This window comes from Corticium candelabrum, chromosome 6, assembly GCF_963422355.1.
Source record: "Corticium candelabrum chromosome 6, ooCorCand1.1, whole genome shotgun sequence".
NCBI lineage: Eukaryota > Metazoa > Porifera > Homoscleromorpha > Homosclerophorida > Plakinidae > Corticium > Corticium candelabrum.
Window position 1 is genome coordinate 7320818 of NC_085090.1, and position 22411 is coordinate 7343228.

General features: G+C 45.8%; 6 protein-coding genes across 6 annotated transcripts in view; 1 reads left to right on the top strand and 5 right to left on the bottom strand.

Moving 5' to 3' along the window:
- The window catches only part of LOC134181414 (ankyrin-1-like), a 12064-nt gene extending 6862 nt beyond the window's left edge, over positions 1–5202 (bottom strand). Inside the window, exons 1-4 of the mRNA XM_062648691.1 lie at positions 4979–5202; positions 4711–4917; positions 1014–1925; positions 68–189 (exon numbers count right to left, since the gene is read on the bottom strand). Of these exons, the coding sequence (XP_062504675.1) occupies positions 68–189; positions 1014–1925; positions 4711–4917; positions 4979–5087 (1350 nt within the window). The 5' untranslated portion in view covers positions 5088–5202. The remainder of the gene's footprint in view (positions 1–67; positions 190–1013; positions 1926–4710; positions 4918–4978) is intronic.
- A 2042-nt stretch (positions 5203–7244) lies between these two features.
- On the bottom strand, positions 7245–13213 carry LOC134181027 (DENN domain-containing protein 5B-like). Its single transcript, XM_062648225.1, has 2 exons — positions 12941–13213; positions 7245–11596 (listed from the first exon to the last, which is right to left on the bottom strand). Exons 1-2 carry the CDS (start codon positions 13121–13123, stop codon positions 7703–7705), a joined length of 4077 nt encoding a protein of 1358 aa, XP_062504209.1. The 5' UTR covers positions 13124–13213; the 3' UTR covers positions 7245–7702.
- Positions 13214–15012: 1799 nt separating this feature from the next.
- Positions 15013–16286, bottom strand: LOC134181126 (uncharacterized). The gene has a single exon (XM_062648333.1). The coding sequence runs from the start codon at positions 16125–16127 to the stop codon at positions 15231–15233; it is 897 nt and encodes a 298-aa protein (XP_062504317.1). The 5' UTR covers positions 16128–16286; the 3' UTR covers positions 15013–15230.
- Positions 16287–18217: 1931 nt separating this feature from the next.
- LOC134181207 (uncharacterized) lies at positions 18218–19542 on the bottom strand. The gene has a single exon (XM_062648436.1). It carries the CDS (start codon positions 19307–19309, stop codon positions 18407–18409), a length of 903 nt encoding a protein of 300 aa, XP_062504420.1. The 5' UTR covers positions 19310–19542; the 3' UTR covers positions 18218–18406.
- A 191-nt stretch (positions 19543–19733) lies between these two features.
- LOC134180899 (putative nuclease HARBI1) lies at positions 19734–21031 on the top strand. Its single transcript, XM_062648084.1, has one exon. The coding sequence runs from the start codon at positions 19734–19736 to the stop codon at positions 20973–20975; it is 1242 nt and encodes a 413-aa protein (XP_062504068.1). The 3' UTR covers positions 20976–21031.
- A 21-nt stretch (positions 21032–21052) lies between these two features.
- LOC134180900 (uncharacterized) lies at positions 21053–21973 on the bottom strand. Its single transcript, XM_062648085.1, has 2 exons — positions 21553–21973; positions 21053–21483 (listed from the first exon to the last, which is right to left on the bottom strand). The coding sequence occupies exons 1-2, from the start codon at positions 21971–21973 to the stop codon at positions 21053–21055; spliced, it is 852 nt and encodes a 283-aa protein (XP_062504069.1).
- Between the last annotated feature and the right edge of the window lie 438 nt (positions 21974–22411).

Sequence of the window (22411 nt, forward strand, 5' to 3'; positions counted from 1 at the left end):
AAAAACAAAAAACAGACAAACAAAACAAACAAATAGACCAACAAACAAACGTTAAGCTGCACTTTACCTTAGCCTGGAAGTGTACATCAGCATGAAGACCGAGTAGAGTTTGGACTAAATTCTGGTTTCCCTGGTGAGCAGCAAGAACAAGCCTCTTGTCACGATCTTTCTGTGCTGTAGTGTCGGGTCCTAAAGGACATAGCAAGTGAAGTGAGAGGAACATGTAACTTAGTAAGAAAGAGACAGAGAGAGAGGTGTGTGTATACATGGAGATGGAGACAATGAGTAACAAACAACAAACAAATGAAGATAAACAGAGAGCAATGTAAATGTAAACAAATAAATAAATAAAGTAACAAATTAGCAAACAAACAAGTAAACAAACAGACAAACAAACAAACAAATAAACAAACTAAAAAACAAACAACAAAGACAGACACACAGACAGACAAACAGACAGACACACAGACAGACAAACAGACAGACACACAAACAAACTATAAGACAAACAACAAAGGCAGACAGACAGACAAACAGGCAGACAAACAGACACACAGACACACAAACAGACATACAGACCGACACTCAGACAGACAGACAGACAAACACACAGACACACAAACAGACATACAGACCGACACTCAGACAGACAGACAGACAAACACACAGACAGACAGACAGACAGACAGAAACACAAACAAACTATAAAACAAATAACAAAGACAGACAGACAGACAAACAGACATACAGACTGACACTCACACAGACAGACAGACTGACACTCACACAGACAGACAGACAAACACACAGACAGACAGACAGACAGACAGACAGACAGACACGCAAACAGACAGACAGACAGACAGACACGCAAACAGACAGACAGACAGACAGACAGACAGACAGAGAGACAAATGTACAGACAAACTGATACATAAACATGCACACGCACGCACACACGTGCACACACACACACACACACACACACACACACACACACACACACACCGTACCTTTCCTCACAACTGAAACCGTCTCCATCCCCACCGTCACCGTCACAATCCCCAAATCCTGCAACCACACGTGCCCATTCCTCGCCGAATCAAAGATCCTCCTCAAATTCTTCTTTGTCGTCACGAAATACAACTGATGACTCTCGCCAGCAACACACGCCAGATACCAGAGAACAGGAAGCGCCGTCTTGAACAAAATCATACTAAACCCATCAATCATATTACTGATCTTCTCCTCCAGTGGTTGCTTCCCTTGAACACTGAACTTGACCACCACGCGTCCCGGCTCCACACACTGTGGGAGAATGCCGTCGTTGTCGGACACCATAAAGCCGTAACGTCTCGATCTACGCTCAACCATCTGTGCTAAGTCACTCCGTCCGGCCTGCCGCATTAGCTCGGCGAGCTGCACGTAGTTGTAGGGTGTGAGAAGATGCCGACAGAGTAGCTCTTCGAAGACTTCGTCAAGGGATAATGAATCAACAAAGTCGTCATCGTCGAGGACGAGCGAGCAACAGCGTATGATCTCGTCACGGTCGCTCAGCCTCTTGACCAAGCTACCAATCAAACGTTGAAATTTCGGGTCTAATGTCAACGACACGTCGCTCTTTAGTGATAACTCCAGAGGCGTAGGATCGACGACAATAGAAACGATGTCTTCACCGCATTGTACGTGGAGCATGAAAAGCTGTAGGAGCCATATCGGCTTCTGTCTGGCCACGGACATGACTTTCTCGGCGTCTGAAATGTTCATGTGAAAAATGGCTTCGAATGATGTGGATCCCATGAACCAGATTGTGGACGAGCCGGACTCGAAGACGAGCATGTTGAGAGCGGAAAAGAGTGAGGAGACTGACTCGGTGAGATCGCAGCCGGACGCAAACTTGAATGTGACGAGGGCGTTGTCGGGTTCTAGAAATGGAGAGTTTAGGTTAGAGTGAGAGGGAATGGTGTGTTGTCTGTGGTGGTATGTAGGTGTGGGGTAATTATGTTGAGTGTGTGTAATGTATGTGTGTTGCTGTCTTCCTGGATGATTGTGTGTTCGAGTTTTGATACAGGCTGCTGTGTTTATGTGATGTTTTGGTTGACAAAATACATTGTGGTCACACTGTTGGCAGACAGACAGACAGACAGACAGACAGACAGACAGACAGACAGACAGACAGACAGACAGACAGACAGACAGACAGACAGAAGACAGACAGAAGATAGACAGACAGACAGACAGACAGACAGACAGACAGACAGACAGACAGACAGAAGACAGACGATAGACAGACAGACAGAAGATAGACAGACAGACAGACAGACAGACAGACAGACACGTAAATACATACATACTTACAGACAGACAGATGGACGGACGAACAAACAGACAGACAGAAGATAGACAGACAGACAGACAGACAGACAGACAGACAGACAGACAGACAGACAGACAGACAGACAGACAGACAGAAGATAGACAGACAGACAGAAGATAGACAGACAGACAGACAGACAGACAGACAGACACGTAAATACATACATACTTACAGACAGACAGATGGACGGACGAACAAACAGACAGACAGAAGATAGACAGACAGACAGAAGACAGACAGAAGATAGACAGACAGACAGACAGACAGACAGACAGACAGACAGACAGACAGACAGACAGACAGACACATAAATACATACATACTTACAGACAAACAGACAGATGGACGGACGGACGGACAGACAGACAAATAGACAGACAGACAAACAGAAAGACTCACAGACGAACAGACAGGCAGACAAACATACAGACAAACATACAGACATAAATACATACATACATACACACTTGTACAAACTGACAGACAGACAGACAGACAGACAGACAGACAGACAGACAGACAGAATCAAGTTTGTCAAATATCTTCACTACTACAACAATTAGTGTTAAAATGAAATGTTCTACCCATAGTCCAAGACTATTGCTGATGTGTAAAACACTGAATGTCTCTATCAATGACAACTAAAGAACAAAAAACTGAAAAATGTCTGTCTTCTTGATAACATGGATGAATGGATGGACATCACAACAGAAGACGACAGACAGACAGACAGACAGACAGACAGACAGACAGACAAACAAACAGACCTTCAGACAGACAGACAGACAGACAGACAAACAGACAGACAGACAAACAGACAGACAGACACACACACAAACAGACAAGTAGGCAGACAGACAAACAGACAAACAGACAAACAGTAATTGTAGTTGTGACACTTGTTGTTCATTAGCTGTTACTTTAGTTTCACCTGTATTAGCTTTGATGTATAAAAATATATGAAAATTTGACCAACAGACAAACAGACAAACAGACAGACAGACAGACAAGTAGGCAGATGAATAGCCAGACAGACAGGCAGACAGACAGGCAGGCAAACAGACAGACAAACAGACAGACAGACAAACAGACAGACAGACAGACAAACAGACAGACAAACAAACAGACAGACAGACAGACAGACAGACAGACAGACAGACAGACCTTCAGACAGACAGACAAACAGACAGACAGACAGACAGACAGACAAACAGACCTTCAGACAGACAAACAGACCTTCAGACAGACAGACAAACAGACAGACAGACAAGTAGGCAGACAGACAAACAGACAGACAGACAGACAAACAGACCTTCAGACAGACAGACCTTCAGACAGACAGACAGACAAACAGACCTTCAGACAGACAGATAGACAAACAGACAGACAGATAGACAAACAGACAGACAGATAGACAAACAGACAGACAAGCACATGTTTGGGCTGATTGTCGAAGTGAACTTCACATACCACACAGGAGAGAGCCAAGACATCGCTACTCAAACTCGGATAACAGACCAGACGTTATAGCACTTGATACATCTTCTGGTATGAATATTGATTTAGACATCTCTCTTGCCCATCCCTGGAGCTCAGAGGTATTTCCCTCATCCTCAAAAGTAGATGGTCTAGCTTCGAAGCGAAGAGAAGAAAAGAAAAAAAATCAAATATCAAGATGAAAGGATACCAACTGGCAACCAAATAATCTTTAAGCCTTTAGTCATTGAAAACTTTGGTAGATGGGGTGATGAAGGAGACCAATACCTACGTTCTCTGTTCTCTCGGATCTCAATCTTTTGATGAAAATGGTCGCCGCAACTCGGCACAATTTATGGATCACTGGCGGAAAAGGTTCAGCATTCAATTACAGCGATGCAATGCTAGAGTAATCCAACGCAAGACGTCATCCTTGGGTTGCAGAGTCCACGCAAAAACAACCCGCTTTCATCTCCAATAATTAGTGTTGTAATAACTGGACCCTCTTCGGGTTCTTTAGTAGTTAGAAAATGTAATTTTTAGTTCTCAGTTGGTTCAGTAGTTGGTATCTGTAGTCTCTAGGTGATTCTGTATAATTTGACTCGTAGTTACATATTGTATGTTGCTAGATTCATGTTTCAAATATATGTATTGGACAGACAGACAAACAGACAGACAGACAGACAAACAGACAGACAGACAAACAGACAGACAAGTACGCAGATGGATAGACAGACAGACAGGCAGACAGACAGGCAGGCAGGCAGACTGACTGGCTGCGTATGTCATCCACAAACGCACAAGCCTGAAGTCACCCCCACATACCATCCCACCAGGTGCCCCACAAACCCGCTCACCTTCCTCCACTTGCCACTCTCCCTCCGGCCTGTCCGGCAGCCCCTGTCGCTTACCATACAACCTCACTCTCTTCGCCAGGTCGCTGCGCCCGATGCCGTTCATCAGCTCGACCAGCTGCGGCCAGTTGTACGGCGACACAAGCTCGTGGCGACACAAAACAGAGAAAACCTCCTCAACAGTCGACAAACCATCGAGAAGGCTCTCACCTAGGGCCACGAATTAAGGCTGAAACGTTGATGTCAAGCGGTCGGATTGAGTGTGACTTACTGAGGACGGCTGAGCATTGCTGTTTGAGGTCGGGGAGGGAGTCGGGCCTGATGCGAGTGTTGAGTTTCGATAGGAGCTTGTCTAGCTCTTCATCTTCGCTGAACGACATGGGGAAGAGATGGGATGTGATGTGGCGGAGATGGGTGGGATGTTTGCGATTGTGTAGTGACGAGAGTGGTAACCGGGAAGTGTGATGTGTCCGGTGACTTCCGGGAAGTAGTGTGTTGCTGTTGGTATGTGGGCGTGGTTTAGTGTTACAAGAGTGCGCACGCGCACACAGAGTGGTTGGCAGACTGACAGAATAATTATTGCGATTGAGGAGTGATGTATTTTAGTTTGCTGATGCTTGAAAATATAAGTGATTGACAGATAGACATGATAAGCACACAAACAGGTAGACAGACAGACAGACAGACAGACAGACAGACACAGACAGACTACTGGAGGAAGCGAATTGCCATCAAACTGCAGCAGTGCAATGCTCGTGTGTTCCAGAAGAAGGCATCTGACATAAATAGCATTCTAGCATAAACAAGGACTTTATGTCCTTATAATCTTATAGAACTTGAAATCTGTATGGACTCGTAATTAGCCTTTATTTGCTATTGTACCATAGTTGATGTTTGAAAATATACTACCATTGACAGACAGACAGACAGACAGACAGACAAACAGACAGACAGACAGTGTTTTATTCTTCCATAAATGCATGGACAGACAGACAGACAGACAGATAATTTATTCTCATACAGATTCTACTTGTACATATGCTAGGATTTTTTAAATACAATCAGTCCTTGCAAACAACAAAGTCATAGATTAACTAATGGACTTGGCCTCGAAACAGGTAGACAGACAGACAGGTAAACAGACAGAGAGACAGACAGACAAACAGACAGACAGGTAGACAGACAGACAGGTTATTTTATTGGTAGACAGACAGACAGGTAGACTAACAGAGACAGACAGACAGACAGACAGACAGACAGACAGACAGACAGATAGACAGACACAGGTCAGCAGCTACTGCCTAGTATCTCAACAGGTTAGCCAAACAATCACGAGAAATAGAAGGCTGAAAGAGTACTTTAAGTTGAACTCAGTAGTCTTCTTACTTTTAGTGATAGATGTGAGTTGATTATTCAGACAGACAGACAGACAGACAGAAGGCAGACAGACAGACAGACAGACAACAGACAGACAGAAAGACACACAACTAGACAGACAGACAGACAGAGGCAGACAGACAGACAGACAAGTATACACACAAACAGACAGAGACAGAAATCACACAGAACGATAAACACATAAAACCTACACCAACATCAGCAACACAACAAACCAAGGATTGTTTTCTCACAGACAGGTAGACAGAAAGACAGACAGACAGACAGACAGACAGACAGACAGACAGAAGATGTGACAAAGTGAGTTCCGCACTTTGCAGTGATGGTGTCAACAAGCTCGTGTCCTACTGCACCCAGTTTTTTAGTCACTGATTGTCTCTGGGTTGCTGCATGCTTGTAGTTTATAGCTCATTCTTAGTGAAGTGTATAGTGTGTAGATTATGGACAAGGTACATTTGAACTTAGGTATTTACTATTTTGCTGAAATGTAATATAGTCTTGTGTTCGAAACTATATGATGACAGACAGACAGACAGACAAAGGCAAACAGGTAGACAGACAGACAAACAAACACACAGACAGACAGAGACACAACTTGACAGACAAGTAGACAGACAGACAGAAAACACACAAACGGACACACACATAAACCTACACTGACATTAGCAAACAAACACAGAAGATGAAATACACCAAAGGCATGTTTTTCACAAACAGACAGACAGACAGAGACAGCACTTCAGACAGACAAACAGACAGACAGACAGAAAGACACACAACTTACAGACAAGTAGACAGACAGACAAAAAGACAGATAGATACACAGACAGGCAGACAGACGCGTGCGTGCACACACACACACACACACACACAACTTACAGACAAGTAGACAGACAAACAGACAACTTACAGACAAGTAGACAGACAGACATACAGACAAACACACATAACTTACAGACAAGTAGACAGACAAACAGACAGACAGACAACTTACAGACAAGTAGACAGACAAACAGACAGAAAGACAGACAGACAGACAGACACACACACAACTTACAAACAAGTAGACAGACAAACAGACAGATACACAGACAACTTACAGACAAGTAGACAGACAAACACACACACACACACACACACACACACACACACAACTTACAACAAGTACAGACAAACAGACAGACAGACAACTTACAGACAAGTACACAAACAAACAGACAGAAAGACAGACAGACAGATAGAACATCAGCAAACAAACACAAAACAATGAACTACAACAGACCAAGACCTTTTCTCCTCACCAACCCCTTACACACCAATCGCAAAATCGACCGACACACACACACACAACACGACTACCGCTCCATTTCCTCTCTATTTCCAAACAAAATCATACATCATACTACAGCATATAAACCCTGTATTACAAACCATCTCTCTGTCTCTACAAATACGACAATACAACAAACGCTAATAATCCCTACAGCCAATGTGTCAGTCAATACAAACCGTAACGTATTCAATATACATACACACGTGCTATGCAACAATCTATTAAAGACAATAACAATAGAAATCTGCAAACAATGACACAAACCTAGTCGTCGTCGATACCCTGAAGTATCGACGACTCCAACTTGATTTGTGTGTCGTTCATAGCCGAGAGCGTCGACACAAGCGGAGACATCAGTTCTGGCCTCCTGAAAAACGAGTTCGAGTGGTAAAACAGCTCGGTGGCTGACGAACGGCCGAGGACCGACATCCAGTCAGCGAGTCGGTTGTCACGAGCAGCGAGACAAACAAACGTCTGGAACTTGCCGTCTTTTCCGATCGTCGTCGATGCGGACGAGATCCTGGCAATCGTCGACATGAATGTCATTTCCGGTGATGACAAATCTCCAAATGTTGACGTGGTTACAGAATTCCCGGATGTCGACGTGGTTGCTGAATTCCCGGATGTCAAGGTGGTTGCTAAATTCCCGGATGTTGACATGGGTATCAAATTCCCGGATGTTGTAAGTTTGTTGAGTGATTCGTAGACCTTCTGGATGAAATCCCACGGCAGGAGATTCGAGCGAAAGCGTCTCGAACGCATGCTGTGGAGGAACACGTTGTGCATCGCCTGACACATGCCCTTCTCGCCACAGAGAAGAAACGAGAGGCTCCCGTGCACCTCGGGCTCGCTGCAATGCTTGATCATTTGATTAACGGCATCCGCCACAGCCTGGAGAAGCTCCTCGGCCGCGTCCGAGTACTCGTGTTTGTCATCCTTCCTCGTCAGTTTCGGTGAGTGACTAGTAGACGGTGGGGTGTGGTCTCTACTGAGACGAGCCTTCACATTCTTATCAACAATTTCACCGACTAGTAAACGTTCGATGCTCCCGTCGTCTTCGCCCCTCGACAGCCAACGCCCACACGGAAACTTCCACACCGAGTCGGTCACCACATTCCGGATCACAACCATTTCGATAAAAATTCCCGGAGAGATTCCCGTGTTGTCGTGGCCGACGCGAAGCGTCGTGAGTAGACCAAGATTCAAATACTTGATCTCGACCTCGTAGTCGCTCTTCGGCATCTGCACGTGTCCCGTCTTTGCATGTTCGCCGGCGAGCATGAACCACAAATTGGCCGTCGTCGTCGACGACGCAAGACTATTTTTTCCTGTGATGAACGTGACTCGGTATGCCACCGACGTCGTTGAAAAACCATGAGTGAAACAGTGGAAATCGACCGTCGTGAGCGAGAGAAGATGGTAGACAAGTTGCTCGCGTTCGTCTTCCGATCGTAAGAACGCGTAGTCTTTGTATCGTTCGGTGACAAGCTCGGTGTCCAACAGAAGCAACGTGAGGTGGTCAGCAAGTTGTTTCTTTTCTAGAGCGAGTCGTATCCACGCTCTCGCCAGTCCAACTTCCGTTTTAATTTCGGTCATCTTCTGGACACAGTGCAGGTCGTAGTGAATGTCTGGTGGCCTCGCAGTCAACAAGTCAATGACTCGACGTTTCATTTCCGGAGATCTGAAAGCCCAGTTCTTGAAGCTCGTCAACTTTGAGTGTCTCTCGTTGTCCGTAGATTCTTCGTCGACCGACAAGGTAAATCCGCCGCTCCACTTCCTCACTTGCCCCGATTTCGATTTGTGCATGTTCGGTAAGCTACAGGAATTCCGTGGAAGGGACGACGTCCGATCTCTTCCTTCCGATCGATTCACAAACGACATGAGATGCGACCACAGACACGAGCGTCCCTCTCGATTGAACCGTAATCCGTGACTCCAGATTCTCTCCAGGAGGTCGCACAGACTCGCAATGAGTGTGTTCTCTTCGACTCCCGTCACGTTCTTCCCTTTCAGCTCGCCGTGCCCCATAATAAACGCCTCCCTCCCCATCTTCTGTACGAGCAACCGCTTCACTTTCATCCTCGCCTCCTTCAACAGACGCAGAACGAAACTGCCCTGCGATTTATTCATCGATTCCGGTGACAGGTTGCCGATCGGGGGATGAGGAGAGACTGATTTACGGCGTGCCTCTTGCACCACGTCCCTCCCGCTCGCCAACAAATGCTCCCACTGCTGTAAACGTCGTTGGTTACGACTCCACGTTCCACGGCTTCTCTTCTCTGGGATGTCCTCTCCTTGTTGAGCCAACTGGAGACTTACTTGAAGCTCAGCAAACGGACCTTCACCTCTCACATCAACCGTACCTCCCTTCGCCACGCTCACGCTCTTTCTCGGAGGTTTAGCTCGATAATCGATCGTCAGACTTTGAAACGAGAGTTTCCTTTGCGAGAAGTGAAACTTCTGTGTCGACCAGTCTTCCGATGGCGACCGTAACATTCCTCGGTTTTGCTTCAAGTCGGCGATTCGTAAGTCAAAGAGAGCCAACTGAGGGTCACACGGATACCACTCGGAGAGAATTTTGTTATCAATGAGGCTGGCGAACGATTGAGTCTCAAGGAATGGCGAGAGAAACGGCAGCGAGCTCTCGGGCTGGTCGGATAGAAATGCCGCTTTATCGAAATTCTCGAGATGCTCGCGAGACGTGAGCCACGTGTCGTAGTCGGACTGAGGCGGGATGACAAACTTATCGTAGTTCGCAAACAACTGAATGAAATGCTGCAGGAATATCTCCCGTACGTTGTTATTGAAGTCCATGTCAATCTGTTTCTCCATCGTGATGCCTGTATACATATACATGTCGCCCACCTCCTCTTCATCGGCGTCCGCACTCTCAACGTCTTCCGTCTCCTCATCCGGCGATTTGAGAAGATGCGAGATCGACGTCTCGATTCCCGCCTTCTTCGCCAGCTGAAGCATCTTCGCGAGCTGCGGATGTATCGACGGCATCGTGGATGCCTCCTTTGGCTCCTCGTTCTCATCATTAGTCGCGTCTCCAGACGTTCCGTTGCTCTCAATCCTCTCACACACAACATCCGTCTCGAACAACGGCTCCAGCCTCGGTGGACTAACTTGATGGATCATCGACTGTTTCCGTGACGACGGTAGTGATGATGGCCGCGATGAATTTGCCGAGTTCTCGGCATCCTGCAACTTCGCCTGCAGCTGCACCTTCAAGTGACCAACGCCCGGCAAATCGGGAATGTCCTCAACTCCGTCCACCGTCATCCTATCCAAATCAACGGTAATCACCTCCCCGGGCACGTTCGGTCGCTCGTCCCCTGACAGCTGCTGCAAACCCATGAGAAAAGGAACCGGCGCGTCCAAGTAGTGCAACAAACTACGAGGCAAAATCGGAACGTACACATGCTGCCACACGAACGGAAACATGAGAGACGACAAACACTCGGCCGTCGTCATCAACTTGTGGTACTGCGAGGCAACGAGTAGTATCTGATGCTCCAACAGAAAGCACGTGAACACGAGCATGAAGTCGTCGAGTGACAGCCAATCAAACAAGCTCCTGATTGAATACTCAAGCAGCGGGAGGCTCCGCTCCATCGGCCGTAGACACGTGATCGGACCTCTCGGACCGGTGAGACACAACGAGCGTCCCGGGGGCGGGAGCGGGACGTCAAAGAGTAGATTGTGAACGTACGACTCCAACGGCATCTGAGCGTCATCCGACAACGACACATCGTACAACTGATTGAGATATTGCTCGTATGGCCACACAAACGGAATCTGAGAGACGATCGCAATACACTGCGATACGTACAGCTGGTCGCACCGCAAACGATCGAACTCACACTCGCCTCTGTTGATATCAGCCTCTCCTCCCTGTGAGGAAGACCCGCTCTGCTGTGTCATCAGCTCTTGCTTGTACATGGCCTGAAGCATCTCCAGCGAATGTAGGACCTTCTCGGTTTTGACGAGTTGATAGAATGTGAGTGCCGAGCCGTAGATGCGGGAGCCGTCTTCTTTGGTGACGAGAAACGAGTGGAAATGCGGGTCGGGAATGTGGCCCTCTTTGGCGAAGAGAAGGCCTCTCGGAAGGCAGAGGAGACGAAATGCGTCGCCATCAAAAGGGTTTGAAGGCACCTGGTGGATGGAGAGATGAGGGAATGATGAGAACATGAATGTACACCAGACGATGAATGAATTACAGATGAATGCCTGTTGGTGTGTTTGTATGTCTATGTGTCTGTACATCTCTCTGTGTTTACTTGATATCTGACTGTCTCTCTGTCTGTTGTCTGTCTATGTGTCTGTCCATCTGTTTGTTTCTTGTTTGCTTGTCTGTCTGTCTGTCTATGTGTCTGTCCATCTGTTTGTTTCTTGTTTGCTTGTCTGTCTGTCTGTCTATGTGTCTGTCCATCTGTTTGTCTCTTGTTTGCTTGTCTGTCTGTTGTCTGTTTATGTGTATGTCCATCTGTTTCTCTTGTTTGCTTGTCTGTCTGTCTGTCTGTCTGCCTGTGTGTACTGCCATCTGTTCGTCTGTCATTTATCTGTCTGTCTGTCTGTGTGTACAGCCACCTGTTTGTCTGTCAATTGTCTGTCTGTCTGTCTATTATCTGTTTCTTATAAACACTATTCATATACATTTACCGTATTCGCCCGTAATAACGCCCACGCCCAAGTACAAGCCAAGGATACGCATGCACACACAAAACAAAATGGGGTCTGCAGAACGTTCGTCTCCGTCTGTCTGCATTTGATGACCTGGTGTCAGTGTTGAGTGAAAGTGCTTACCGCTAGACTCGTGTCTTTGTTGCAATTACCAACCCTGATGCTATTGACGGGCTTCAGGCTGACCACACGTGTATAGTGTTTAGTTTCTGCGTGTATGATGATGATGCTGTATGGATCCCAGTGCCTCTGATCTTGCAAATGGATAATTGCAGGCATTGTGGTATTTCTGTCTTCAAGTATTTAGATGATGACTGGCCAAACGACAGTGTTTTGTGACCATGTATACGCCTAAGACCACAATAATGCCCATGCCCTAGTATACGCCCAGAAAAAAGTCTTTCTTTTTTATACACCCAGGGCATGTTATTATGGGCGAATAGGGTAATTAATAACAAAAGTTTTGCACTTATCTGTCTGTTTACAAGCAATTACACACACACACACACACACACACACACACACACACACACACACACACACACACACACACACACGCACGCACGCACAGACACAGACACAGACACAGACACACACGCACACGCACAGACACACACACACGCACACACACACACGCACGCACACACACACACACACACACACACACACACACACACCACACACCACACACACACACACACACACACACACACACACACACCACACACCACACACACACACACACACACACACACACACACACACACACACACACACACACACACACACACACACACACACACACACACACAAAACCTTCTCAGGAAAATGAGCCAGAATGCTCGACTTGAAAGATCTCTCAAGCGGCCATCTGTTCGGACTCTCTCCTATCACCGGATCCACTTCCAGTCCCGACACCGTGTCCAGACCGCACACAATGAAGTAATCAACAAATCTGGTCGACATGTCGCCCCCTTGGGAAACCCTTCCTGACGACATAAATTTTCAGACCGCTAAACGTCGATAAGTGGTGATGAGAACGGCTGGAAGCCAGTCAGACGTTGAAATAATGCTCGTATGGCATGTGAAACACGCCACTTCGATTGCACTGTGTACGCATGCGTAGCGGAAGACGTCGTCATCACACCTTTCCGTTTCGGTGGGCGTGACACAAACATTTGCGTACGCTAGACGGACGTGCGTACGCTAGATGTGCGTGCGCACGCGCTCACCATGCTGTTCAGTAAGTATGGTAATTTTAGTTGCAAGGTGTAACACCAAATATAAAGCATTTTTGTGTGAATGTTATTTGATTTTTAGGTAACTGTTATAAAGGGGTAAAATGAATTTAATGCATAAATTATAAACATTGTAATAAATATTTTAAATTTATTAACTATAACTACGTATTAGTATAATTAATAAATTACTAAAAAATTACATTAAAATTTAAATTTTGTTTAAACAAAAGTTACGTTTAATAAAATTTACCACAAAAAGTCACAACCAATAATAAATCTCTTAAAATATAAATAAAATAACTAATTACTTTATTAATTCATTGTTAATATTGATTAAATAATTATTATAATATTAAGCCACAAGATACATTTACAATAAGATTTGATTTGCAAATTACAGACACACACACACACACACACACACACACACACACACACACACACACACACACACACACACACACACACACACACACACACACACACACACATGTATGTATGTATGTATGTATGTATGCTGATGATCTGCTAGCCTCGTACCAGCCCTCTTGTGCGCCTCGGTCTCCCAGACCCGTGTACATGTAGCGCCAGTAAAATCGACCTCCGTTGCTACATACTCCCGTAGAAACAGATGCTGATGGTGAATGCTTTGCATCAGACGTGCATTAAATGGGGTATGGATAATGGCACTAACAAAGCGAAATTATTGAGTGTTGGTACCAAAAATGCAACCATTAAGTTGATGCAGGGGCGTAGTGTGACCTCTAGAAATGGAGGGGCTAAACTTTATAATGCTACACGACACGCCCACTTTTATAAAAACGCCCATTTTATTGGCTTCTAATTGACGGATACGGTAGAATCAGCGGCAGATCCAGACTGGGGAAGGGTGGTGTGTATACTATGTACTGTACAGCTTTGGTGCTCACACGTATTTAAAGTCCACAATTTTATGACCACGCCTACCACAAATGATGGGAAAGCTATAGCCCGGACTAGCCCAACCCACGTAACACCCCTGATTGATGGCCATTTCCTTGAGAATGTGTCTGAATTTCGCTATCTGCTTGGGTACTGAATTGTGACTTCGAATTTGTGAGACTTCATTCTGAAATTATTGAATTCGTACACTTGTCATACCGGTCGTCTAGAATAAATACTGGCATTTGTACATGTGAGACTTGGACTGTACAGCAACCCAGCAAGAAGTATATACGCAAGACGACTACCGTTGCATTCGTTCCAGTCACTATAGCGTACAAAGTTTGACATGATAAGGAGTACAGTAAATTTGCATGAAATCTGCTCGCGAGACCCCAATTGAACAACAAATTCAGAGTCGAAAACTATACCATGGCTTGGCCAGTTAAACCTCGAATGGATAGTATCCACGACCTCAAGAGTTATTGTTGCAAAGCAAGTTGCATGGTGTGAAACGTATAGAACATGGACCAAGACGTCTATGCATGCCATGGGTTGATATTGGACAAAGAGACCTGCATGTCATCTCTGAAATTTGACATATCATTAGCGCTTGATCAGATGGCGCTTCCTTTGGGGCAATGCCAAACCCATATAGAGTAGGACGAACCTCGAGGTTCAAGGTGTGCGTGCGTGTGGATCTAGCAGAGACGTTGGCGCAATGGCTTTGCATTTGTCACGCATTTATTGAGTTGCTTGTCATGCAAGTGCCACACTTGTATATACGTATACATTTATAGATTCAAAGAAAACCGCACTGTTCTATCACCTAACATCTAAAGACGGTCATTCATTTCTGGAGCATAGCTTAGCATCATAACAAAAAAAAACAAGCTGGAGCAGCACTAAAACTCATTGTTCTCACGAAATCTGTGTCTCTGTGTTCAACTGCCTAGCTGCTTCACTTCAAGAGGACCCAATGCACGATTGTACACGCGCAGATCGTCTACCGATCCTTCGATTTCATAAGAAGTAGGATGGCTCGAGTGTACACAAAGGCAATCGCCGACGTACAGAGATTGAGATTTTGGCGTTTCAGGAACCGGACGCACGTTGATAAATTCGTAAGCCAACAGACCGTCGACATAGGCACTGAGACGTCCTTCCGAATAAGTCACAGCGATATGATGCCAAGTGTAAGCAGTAAGTGACGGAGCATTGCTCATCCGTGGAACAAGGTTAGGGTAGGTATTACTGAGAGGCAGCGGAAAGTCATCGTATCGAACATCTTGTTGACTTTGAAAAACGGCTAGTTTTCCGTGACTAGTGAAGATGAACAGATTGGATGCCGGCCACGAGCTCTGTGCTCCGTGAAGCATGAGTAGAGTGTTGTGACCCTCCGGTAACTTCAAGTTGATCCACATTGCCACCGTGTATGCCCTCGTGTTGATGACGTTGGGTATTTCGATGTAATGATGTTGTCTAATCTTGCTGAATGTACCGACAAAGTAGGCTGCTCCTCCTAGCACACCCGAGCTGTGCGTCACCAGACCAACGACCTTTCCATTGTAACCATTTTCTGTTGAATCCTGAGCTAGATTGTCCGCATTGTCGAACGTATAATGTAGTACTAATCCTCGAGATAAATCTTGTTTGAGTGGGCACAGACTGGTGTCCAGCCAGCCGTTGCAGGATGCAACAATGTTTTGCGATGATTGAAGAACAACGTCTGAACCTTTGGAAGGCCCTAGGTTGCCTAACTGATTTTCGCTTCCAGCTTGCAGAGAAGTAACGCCAAGAGCAAAGACAAAGAGCCACCGAACATAGCCAAACACAACCATCGTTCACTCGTCAGACTCACCGCGTGCAGGTACAATGAGGCTTGCATCAAGAGCGAGGATTTAAGAGCGACTGAATAGGGATGACCACAATTACCGCGTGGATACTGACGTTTTTGCACTAAGAGAGAAAACAAAGAACCATTGAACAGAGCCAACCACAGCCAGCACCCAATGTGTAGGTAGTGATGACATACAGCTATATATATGTAGAGGGCAAAACGCCACCGGATGCCATCGTCCACCGCATGAGTGATGACGTCTTGGCACTAAGAGTGAAGACGAAAGAACAGTGAATAGAGTCAGCCACAACTTTGTAGGTGCCTGATGGCGCCCTTTTGAGCCAACTTCTCCCCATGCACCTTCCTTCACGTGATTTGATGGTGAAATACGTAACTATAATTTGAGTTGCTAGAACACTGTGACGCCTAACTCGGAAGTTGGTATAATGACTTGTGGTTCTATATCTATGACCTCTCATCACACCTGGTGACCACTGGTCATTCATCTGCAGACGGTATTCTGTCCTTCATAGACATACCGTAAAGTAATTGAAATCTTTTGTATTTCTAAGCCTTATATACAGGTAATAGAACCCCTATGAAGACCAGTCTTTAACTGACAGAGCGTTCTTGTAGTGTATAAAAATTTCAATTTATCTCAAGTACGAAATTGCTCAAATACCACAGGCATTCATCTTAGTGCCTCCAGGAAGAAGTAGTAAGGTGTTTTTGCGCACAACACACACATCACTGTTGAAACTCAGGAAATGAGCCAGAACACTCGACTTGAAGGATCTCTCAAGTGTCCATCTGTTTGGAACGTCTGCCATCCATGTGTGTATGGTTGGTCTGTGTGGGTACTGTACGTGTAGGGGTGAGACGTGGGTACTGTACGTGTAGGGGTGAGACGTGGGTACTGTACGTGTAGGGGTGAGACGTGGGTGTGTGAGTGTGGGTGGGTTGGGTGAGAGTGTGGGTGAGTGTGAGCGTGGGTGGGTGTGGGCGTGGGTGGGTGTCACAGGCAATCCGACAAAACTCCCTGTCAGATCTATTGGTGTTTGGTGGAGTTTCGAGGGCGTTTCTATTTAATAAAACCACAAAGTTCCAAACTCTAAACCATCTCAAACCGCGCCTTTGCCGTCTATGCTATTTCCCACTGCCAGCACTTGGGAGCATTCAATCTGCCTGTTTCTCTGTTGCAGAGCCATGGGTTCACAGATGGACTGGGTCACGATGCAAGCTGCAAAGTGATGGCAGGAAGCAAAATGGACGGAGGAGGGCGTAGTTCGAGGTGGTTTGGAGTTTCAAGCAGTGTGCTTTGAAGCCACGTCATAGAAAACACTAGAAAACACCCATAGATCTGACAAGGTTTTTGACGGATTCTGTGTGTGTGTGTGTGTGTGTGTGTGTGTGTGTGTGTGTGTGTGCGTGTGTGTGTGTGTGTGTGTGTGTGTGTGTGTGTGTGTGTGTGTGTGTGTGTGTGTGTGTGTGTGTGTGTGTGTGTGTACATGTGTGTGTGTGTGTGTGTGTGTGTGTGTGTGTGTGCGCGCGTGCGTGTGCATGTAGCAGCAAGTTTGAAGAGTTGGCCTTCCATTCACTAGCAACTGAAACTGTGTTTACACCTTCGCTATTACAGCTACATAAGCCTTCTAAATCACGATCAGTGGCGCAACAAAGGGCACGAGGCAACCCAGAGAATTGATTTCTCGTATCAATATAGTGCGCCATTTGATACCATATGCAGACAGATCGCGATTTCCAACAAAACCATGTATTTCCAAACATTAATTAGTCTGTTCTCATAAAATCCTTTTTCAAGACTACGTACTGTAACCCTACACATGGGCGTTTCAATTGACGGTTCGTCCATTGTCTCTAGACTAGTTGCCATGTACAACCAATTAAGTGTATACGTATACCGCGCTGTGATTGGACCACACTAGAGGGATGGCACATTCTTGAGCATGACAGACATAGCACACGTACATGTACTCCTACATAGTCCTAGATCCGGAAGTAAGTCGAGACCTATAGTTGAGTGTACGGCTTCACTATAAGTCACGTGACATTCAAAGAATCTCGGCTTCTGTCTCATTGTCAGATTACCCATTTACTGACTTGCATGTGGCACAAGCATTGTACCACAGCCTGTTCTACCACATCAAATCTAAAGAAGATTATTCGTTGCTACCATATGCATGCATAGATTAGCATCACGAAACCCAAGCTATCTAGAGCTACACTACAATTCCATGTTTTCATGAATCTCTGTCCGCATAATCATCTGCTTAACTGCTTCACTTCGAGAGGACTCAGTGCACGATCGTACACGCGTAGATCGTCTATCGATCCTTTGATTTCGTAAGACGCCTCTTGACAAAGACAATCGCCAACGTACAGGTGTTGAGTAATTGGCGTAATAGCAACTGAATCCACGTTGATAAATTCGTAAGCCAACAGACCGTCCAAATAGGCACTGAGGCGTCCTTCTGAATAAGTGACAGCGATATGATGCCAAGTGCGGGCAGTCATTAAGGGAGACCTGCTGAACCGGGGAACAAGATGAGGATGGGTTCTACTGACAGGCAGAGGAAAGTCCTCGTATCGAATATCTAATTGATTTTGAATAACCGCTATTCTTCTATTGCTGGTAAAAATCCACAAATAAGACGTTGACCATGCGAGCGATCCTCCATGAAGCATGAGCAAGCTGTTGTGAGCATTCGGTGAGCTCAAGTTGGCCCACATTGCCACCGTGTATGCCCTCCTGTTGATGACATTGGGTATTTCGATGTAGTGACGATGTCTAGTCTTGCTGAAGGTGCCGGCGAAGTGCGCTCCTCCTCCTATGACACCCGAAGTTTGCGTCACCTGACCAACGACCTTTCCATCGTAGCCATTTTTGGTGGAATCCTGAGCTAGATTGCTTGCATTATTGAACCTATAGTGTAGTCTTAATCCTCGAGACAGGTCTTGTCTGAGTGGGCACTGAGTATTATCCAGCCAGCCGTTGCAGGATGCAACGATGCTGTGAGGTGAGTGAAAAACAACGCTCGAGTCTCCGTATATATTAGAGGGCGCAGGCACTTCGACATTCTCTGTGTCTGCAGCTTGCAGAAATGGAACGCCAAGAGCGAAGACAAAGAGCCACCGAAGAGAGGCTGAGCCAACCGCAACCATCATTCACTGTTCACTGTATGCACAGGTGTATATACGTATAATGAGGTCTGGCATGCACCAAGAGCGAAGATTTAAGAGCCACCGAATAGGGATGACCACACTCGCCACGTTGATGATAACGTCAAGGTGCCAAGCGATAACAAAGAACCAATTGTTTTCATTAATATCAATATCCGTCGTTGGCGATATCAACATTTTCGGTCTCCACCGGCACTTATCCGTAAGCATTTGCAAGAAACTTTCTAGAGACAGCAGTAGGTCAATTATTTCATAAATGTGTTGATCAGGGGCGCATTTCTTTTACCTCCACTGGCTAATCCGGATGAGGCGGTAGAGGTACTTCGGTAGAGCGGAAGTAAACTGGGTGGAAGCAAGAAAAAGAAACGCAGTGGTAGAGGTGAGCATGCGCAGTGTGTTGTTTGAGTAAATGGACGAAGTTAGTGAGATTTTGACTGCGTTTGGAGCCGTTCTTGCCGTTTCACTGGCTGAGGAATCTGATTTGCTGATATCTCTTCTGTTCAATGGCTTAGATTTTCTGGGACTCCTTCTGGGGGTCTTGGCTCACAGACGACAGCATGTGCGAATTGCAGGATTTGCAGAAGATGTCGTGCCTAGGTACCATCCTGAAGACTTTAGGCAGCACTTTCGAGTTTCAAGGAGAACTGCAAGCATTCTTGTGACTGCTCTTGGACACTGCAGAGGTATCCCTAGAGCTTCAGATCCACAAAGAAGGGGAATATTGCCTGTTGATGTCGAAAAGCAATTGCTGGTAACATTGTGGTTTCTGGCCACGCAAGAGCCCTTTCGAAGCATTGGGGACCGATTTGGAATATGTAATGCCACTGCCTACAGAATTGTGAAGAGAGTCATATCAGCCGTCAACAGAAACTGGACTCCCAAGATTATCAGGTGGCCTAAAGATTCAGCATCTGCTAGATATGTGATTGATGGATTTCACGGTCGTCGTGGATTACAAGGGGTACTTGGGGCCATTGATGGATCGCATATAGCGATCAAGGCTCCAAGAAGTAATCAAGATGCATACATCAATAGAAAATGCTTCCATTCGATAGTTCTACAGGCTGTTTGTGATCATAGAATGTTCTTTAGAGACTGTTTTGCAGGCTATCCGGGGAGCACACACGATGCTCGGGTTCTCAAATACTCTGACTTATATGATCGCATTACCGAATCTGTTGACACTCTGTTTCTTTTTGGCAGCTACCTATTGGGAGACTCGGCATATCCTTTGTCATCTTGGCTAATGACTCCTTATAAAGATAATGGACATCTGTCTGAAAAACAAAGAAACTATAACTTTCTTCATTCTTCAACGAGAATGGCTATAGAAAGAGCGTTTGCTCTGTTGAAAGGCCGCTTTCGAAGACTGAAATATGTGGATATTGACAGACTGGAAGACGTGCCAGATATCATTTTGGCAGCCTGTACTTTACATAATATTTGCATCATGTCTGAGAATGATATCGAACACTTCGTGGACAGTGATGATGATAACCAAGAAGCTGATGGCATTGATGGGCTTGATGAGGATGGTGTTGAGGAAAATAATTCTATAGGTAATGCTGATGGCTCAAGAATAAATATTGGGAAACGTAAACGTGACCTAATTGCAGAACAGTTATGGGAACACTGTAGAGTTTTAACATAATAAAACTGTGGATAAAGCTTCAGTCTTTGAAGACAGCTACACTAAACTCTATCTGTTGCTAATAATTCTGAACACAATCAATGTCTATCTGCAATAACTTTGAGAGTGTCCACCAGACTTTTCATTACAGTCATCCTCTCTGTTTGCATTTCTTTGAGGACCTTCAGTTTTTCCTTTTCCTGCTCATATCTCTGCTGTTCGATGTGCTCAATGAGCTGAACTATGTCCCTCTTGGTACCAGCTTTTCTGGTAGAGTTAGTGGCAGAGTTTTGTCCTTTCTCCCTTGCCTGCTTTTTGGCTGCTGGTGGATTTCCTGTGTCTTCAGCATCTGCTTTATCATCGAATAATTGTTCAGTATCACCGTGGTAGCAGGCATCATAACTGCTGTTGTTGGCAGTTTCATCAGCATAGCTGTAGCTGCTGGCTACTCTCACAGGTTCTACTTCAGGCCTATCTCCAAGAATGTCTTTAAGTTCTTCAAAGAAATCACAAGTACGTGGGTCCCGCCCTATGAAATCAACAGCACATCATGAGAAAAATGATAACAATAAAAAATTGTTGTTTCATATTAGCAGACCTGTTTTCTTGTTGTGATCTATTGTGCGGCGGAACAATGCCTTCAGCGTTTTCCACCGATTCTCACACTGCAAACTAGTTACGCAATATCCCTTCCTTGTCAGTTCTTCTGCAATCTTCTTCCACACACACCGTTTCTTTGTCTTCTTGTCTGTCAATTCTTCTTTGTGGACCACGTAGAGACTGAGAAGAAGCAAGGTTTCCGTTTTACCCCACTGATGGACACTAGTAGTAGCTGTAATGCTGGTAGCTACAGGTGTGGATGATCTGCTTCTATCAGCAGACGAACAAGACGAATCAGTATGTAGGGTTAGACTGGAACGTCTCCCCTCAGCCTCTTTAGGTCCCGGAGTCCTCTGAATTTGTTGTTCGCTGTTACAGAAGATAGCTACAGCTGCAGACGGTTCACAAGAGCGTGTCATGACGACATCCGTACGAACAGGGGGCTCCTCCCTAGCCAATCCACTTGGTGCCCACAGCAAAGGAGTGGAACGATCTCCTGTAAGCGTTCTGACAAGATTTCACTCTGTTGGAGATCCTACATCGAAAATCCGTCCTCTTCCCGCCATTCTGTCAAGCAGTGAGCATGCGCAGTGACCTACCTCTAACGAACCTCCACCAGCTCCACCGGCGAGAGGGTGGTTGAGTTGGTGGAGTTGGTGGAGCTCCACCGCCTTATTCGGTGGAGGTAAATGAAACGTGCAGAAACTCTACCGCCTCATCCGGATTAGCCGGTGGAGGTTAAAGAAACGCGCCCCAGGCTGGATATCTTGAACTGACAATCAGAATTAGAAACTAGAACACCATCTATACAGGGGCGGCGGAACCGAGGGAAGATGGTGCCATCGCTCCTTCATGCA

Excerpts from the sequence above, each read along its gene's own strand:
- LOC134181027 (XM_062648225.1), bottom strand. The coding sequence starts at position 13,123 with ATGTCGTCAGGAAGGGTTTCCCAAGGGGGCGACATGTCGACCAGATTT. Across the intron at positions 11,597-12,940 it reads TGGCTCATTTTCCTGAGAAG|GTGCCTTCAAACCCTTTTGA; the intron begins GTTTTGTGTGTG and ends TCCATCCACCAG.
- LOC134181126 (XM_062648333.1), bottom strand. The coding sequence starts at position 16,127 with ATGGTTGTGTTTGGCTATGTTCGGTGGCTCTTTGTCTTTGCTCTTGGC.
- LOC134181207 (XM_062648436.1), bottom strand. The coding sequence starts at position 19,309 with ATGATGGTTGCGGTTGGCTCAGCCTCTCTTCGGTGGCTCTTTGTCTTC.
- LOC134180899 (XM_062648084.1), top strand. The coding sequence starts at position 19,734 with ATGGACGAAGTTAGTGAGATTTTGACTGCGTTTGGAGCCGTTCTTGCC.
- LOC134180900 (XM_062648085.1), bottom strand. The coding sequence starts at position 21,973 with ATGACACGCTCTTGTGAACCGTCTGCAGCTGTAGCTATCTTCTGTAAC. Across the intron at positions 21,484-21,552 it reads AGATCACAACAAGAAAACAG|GGCGGGACCCACGTACTTGT; the intron begins GTCTGCTAATAT and ends TTGATTTCATAG.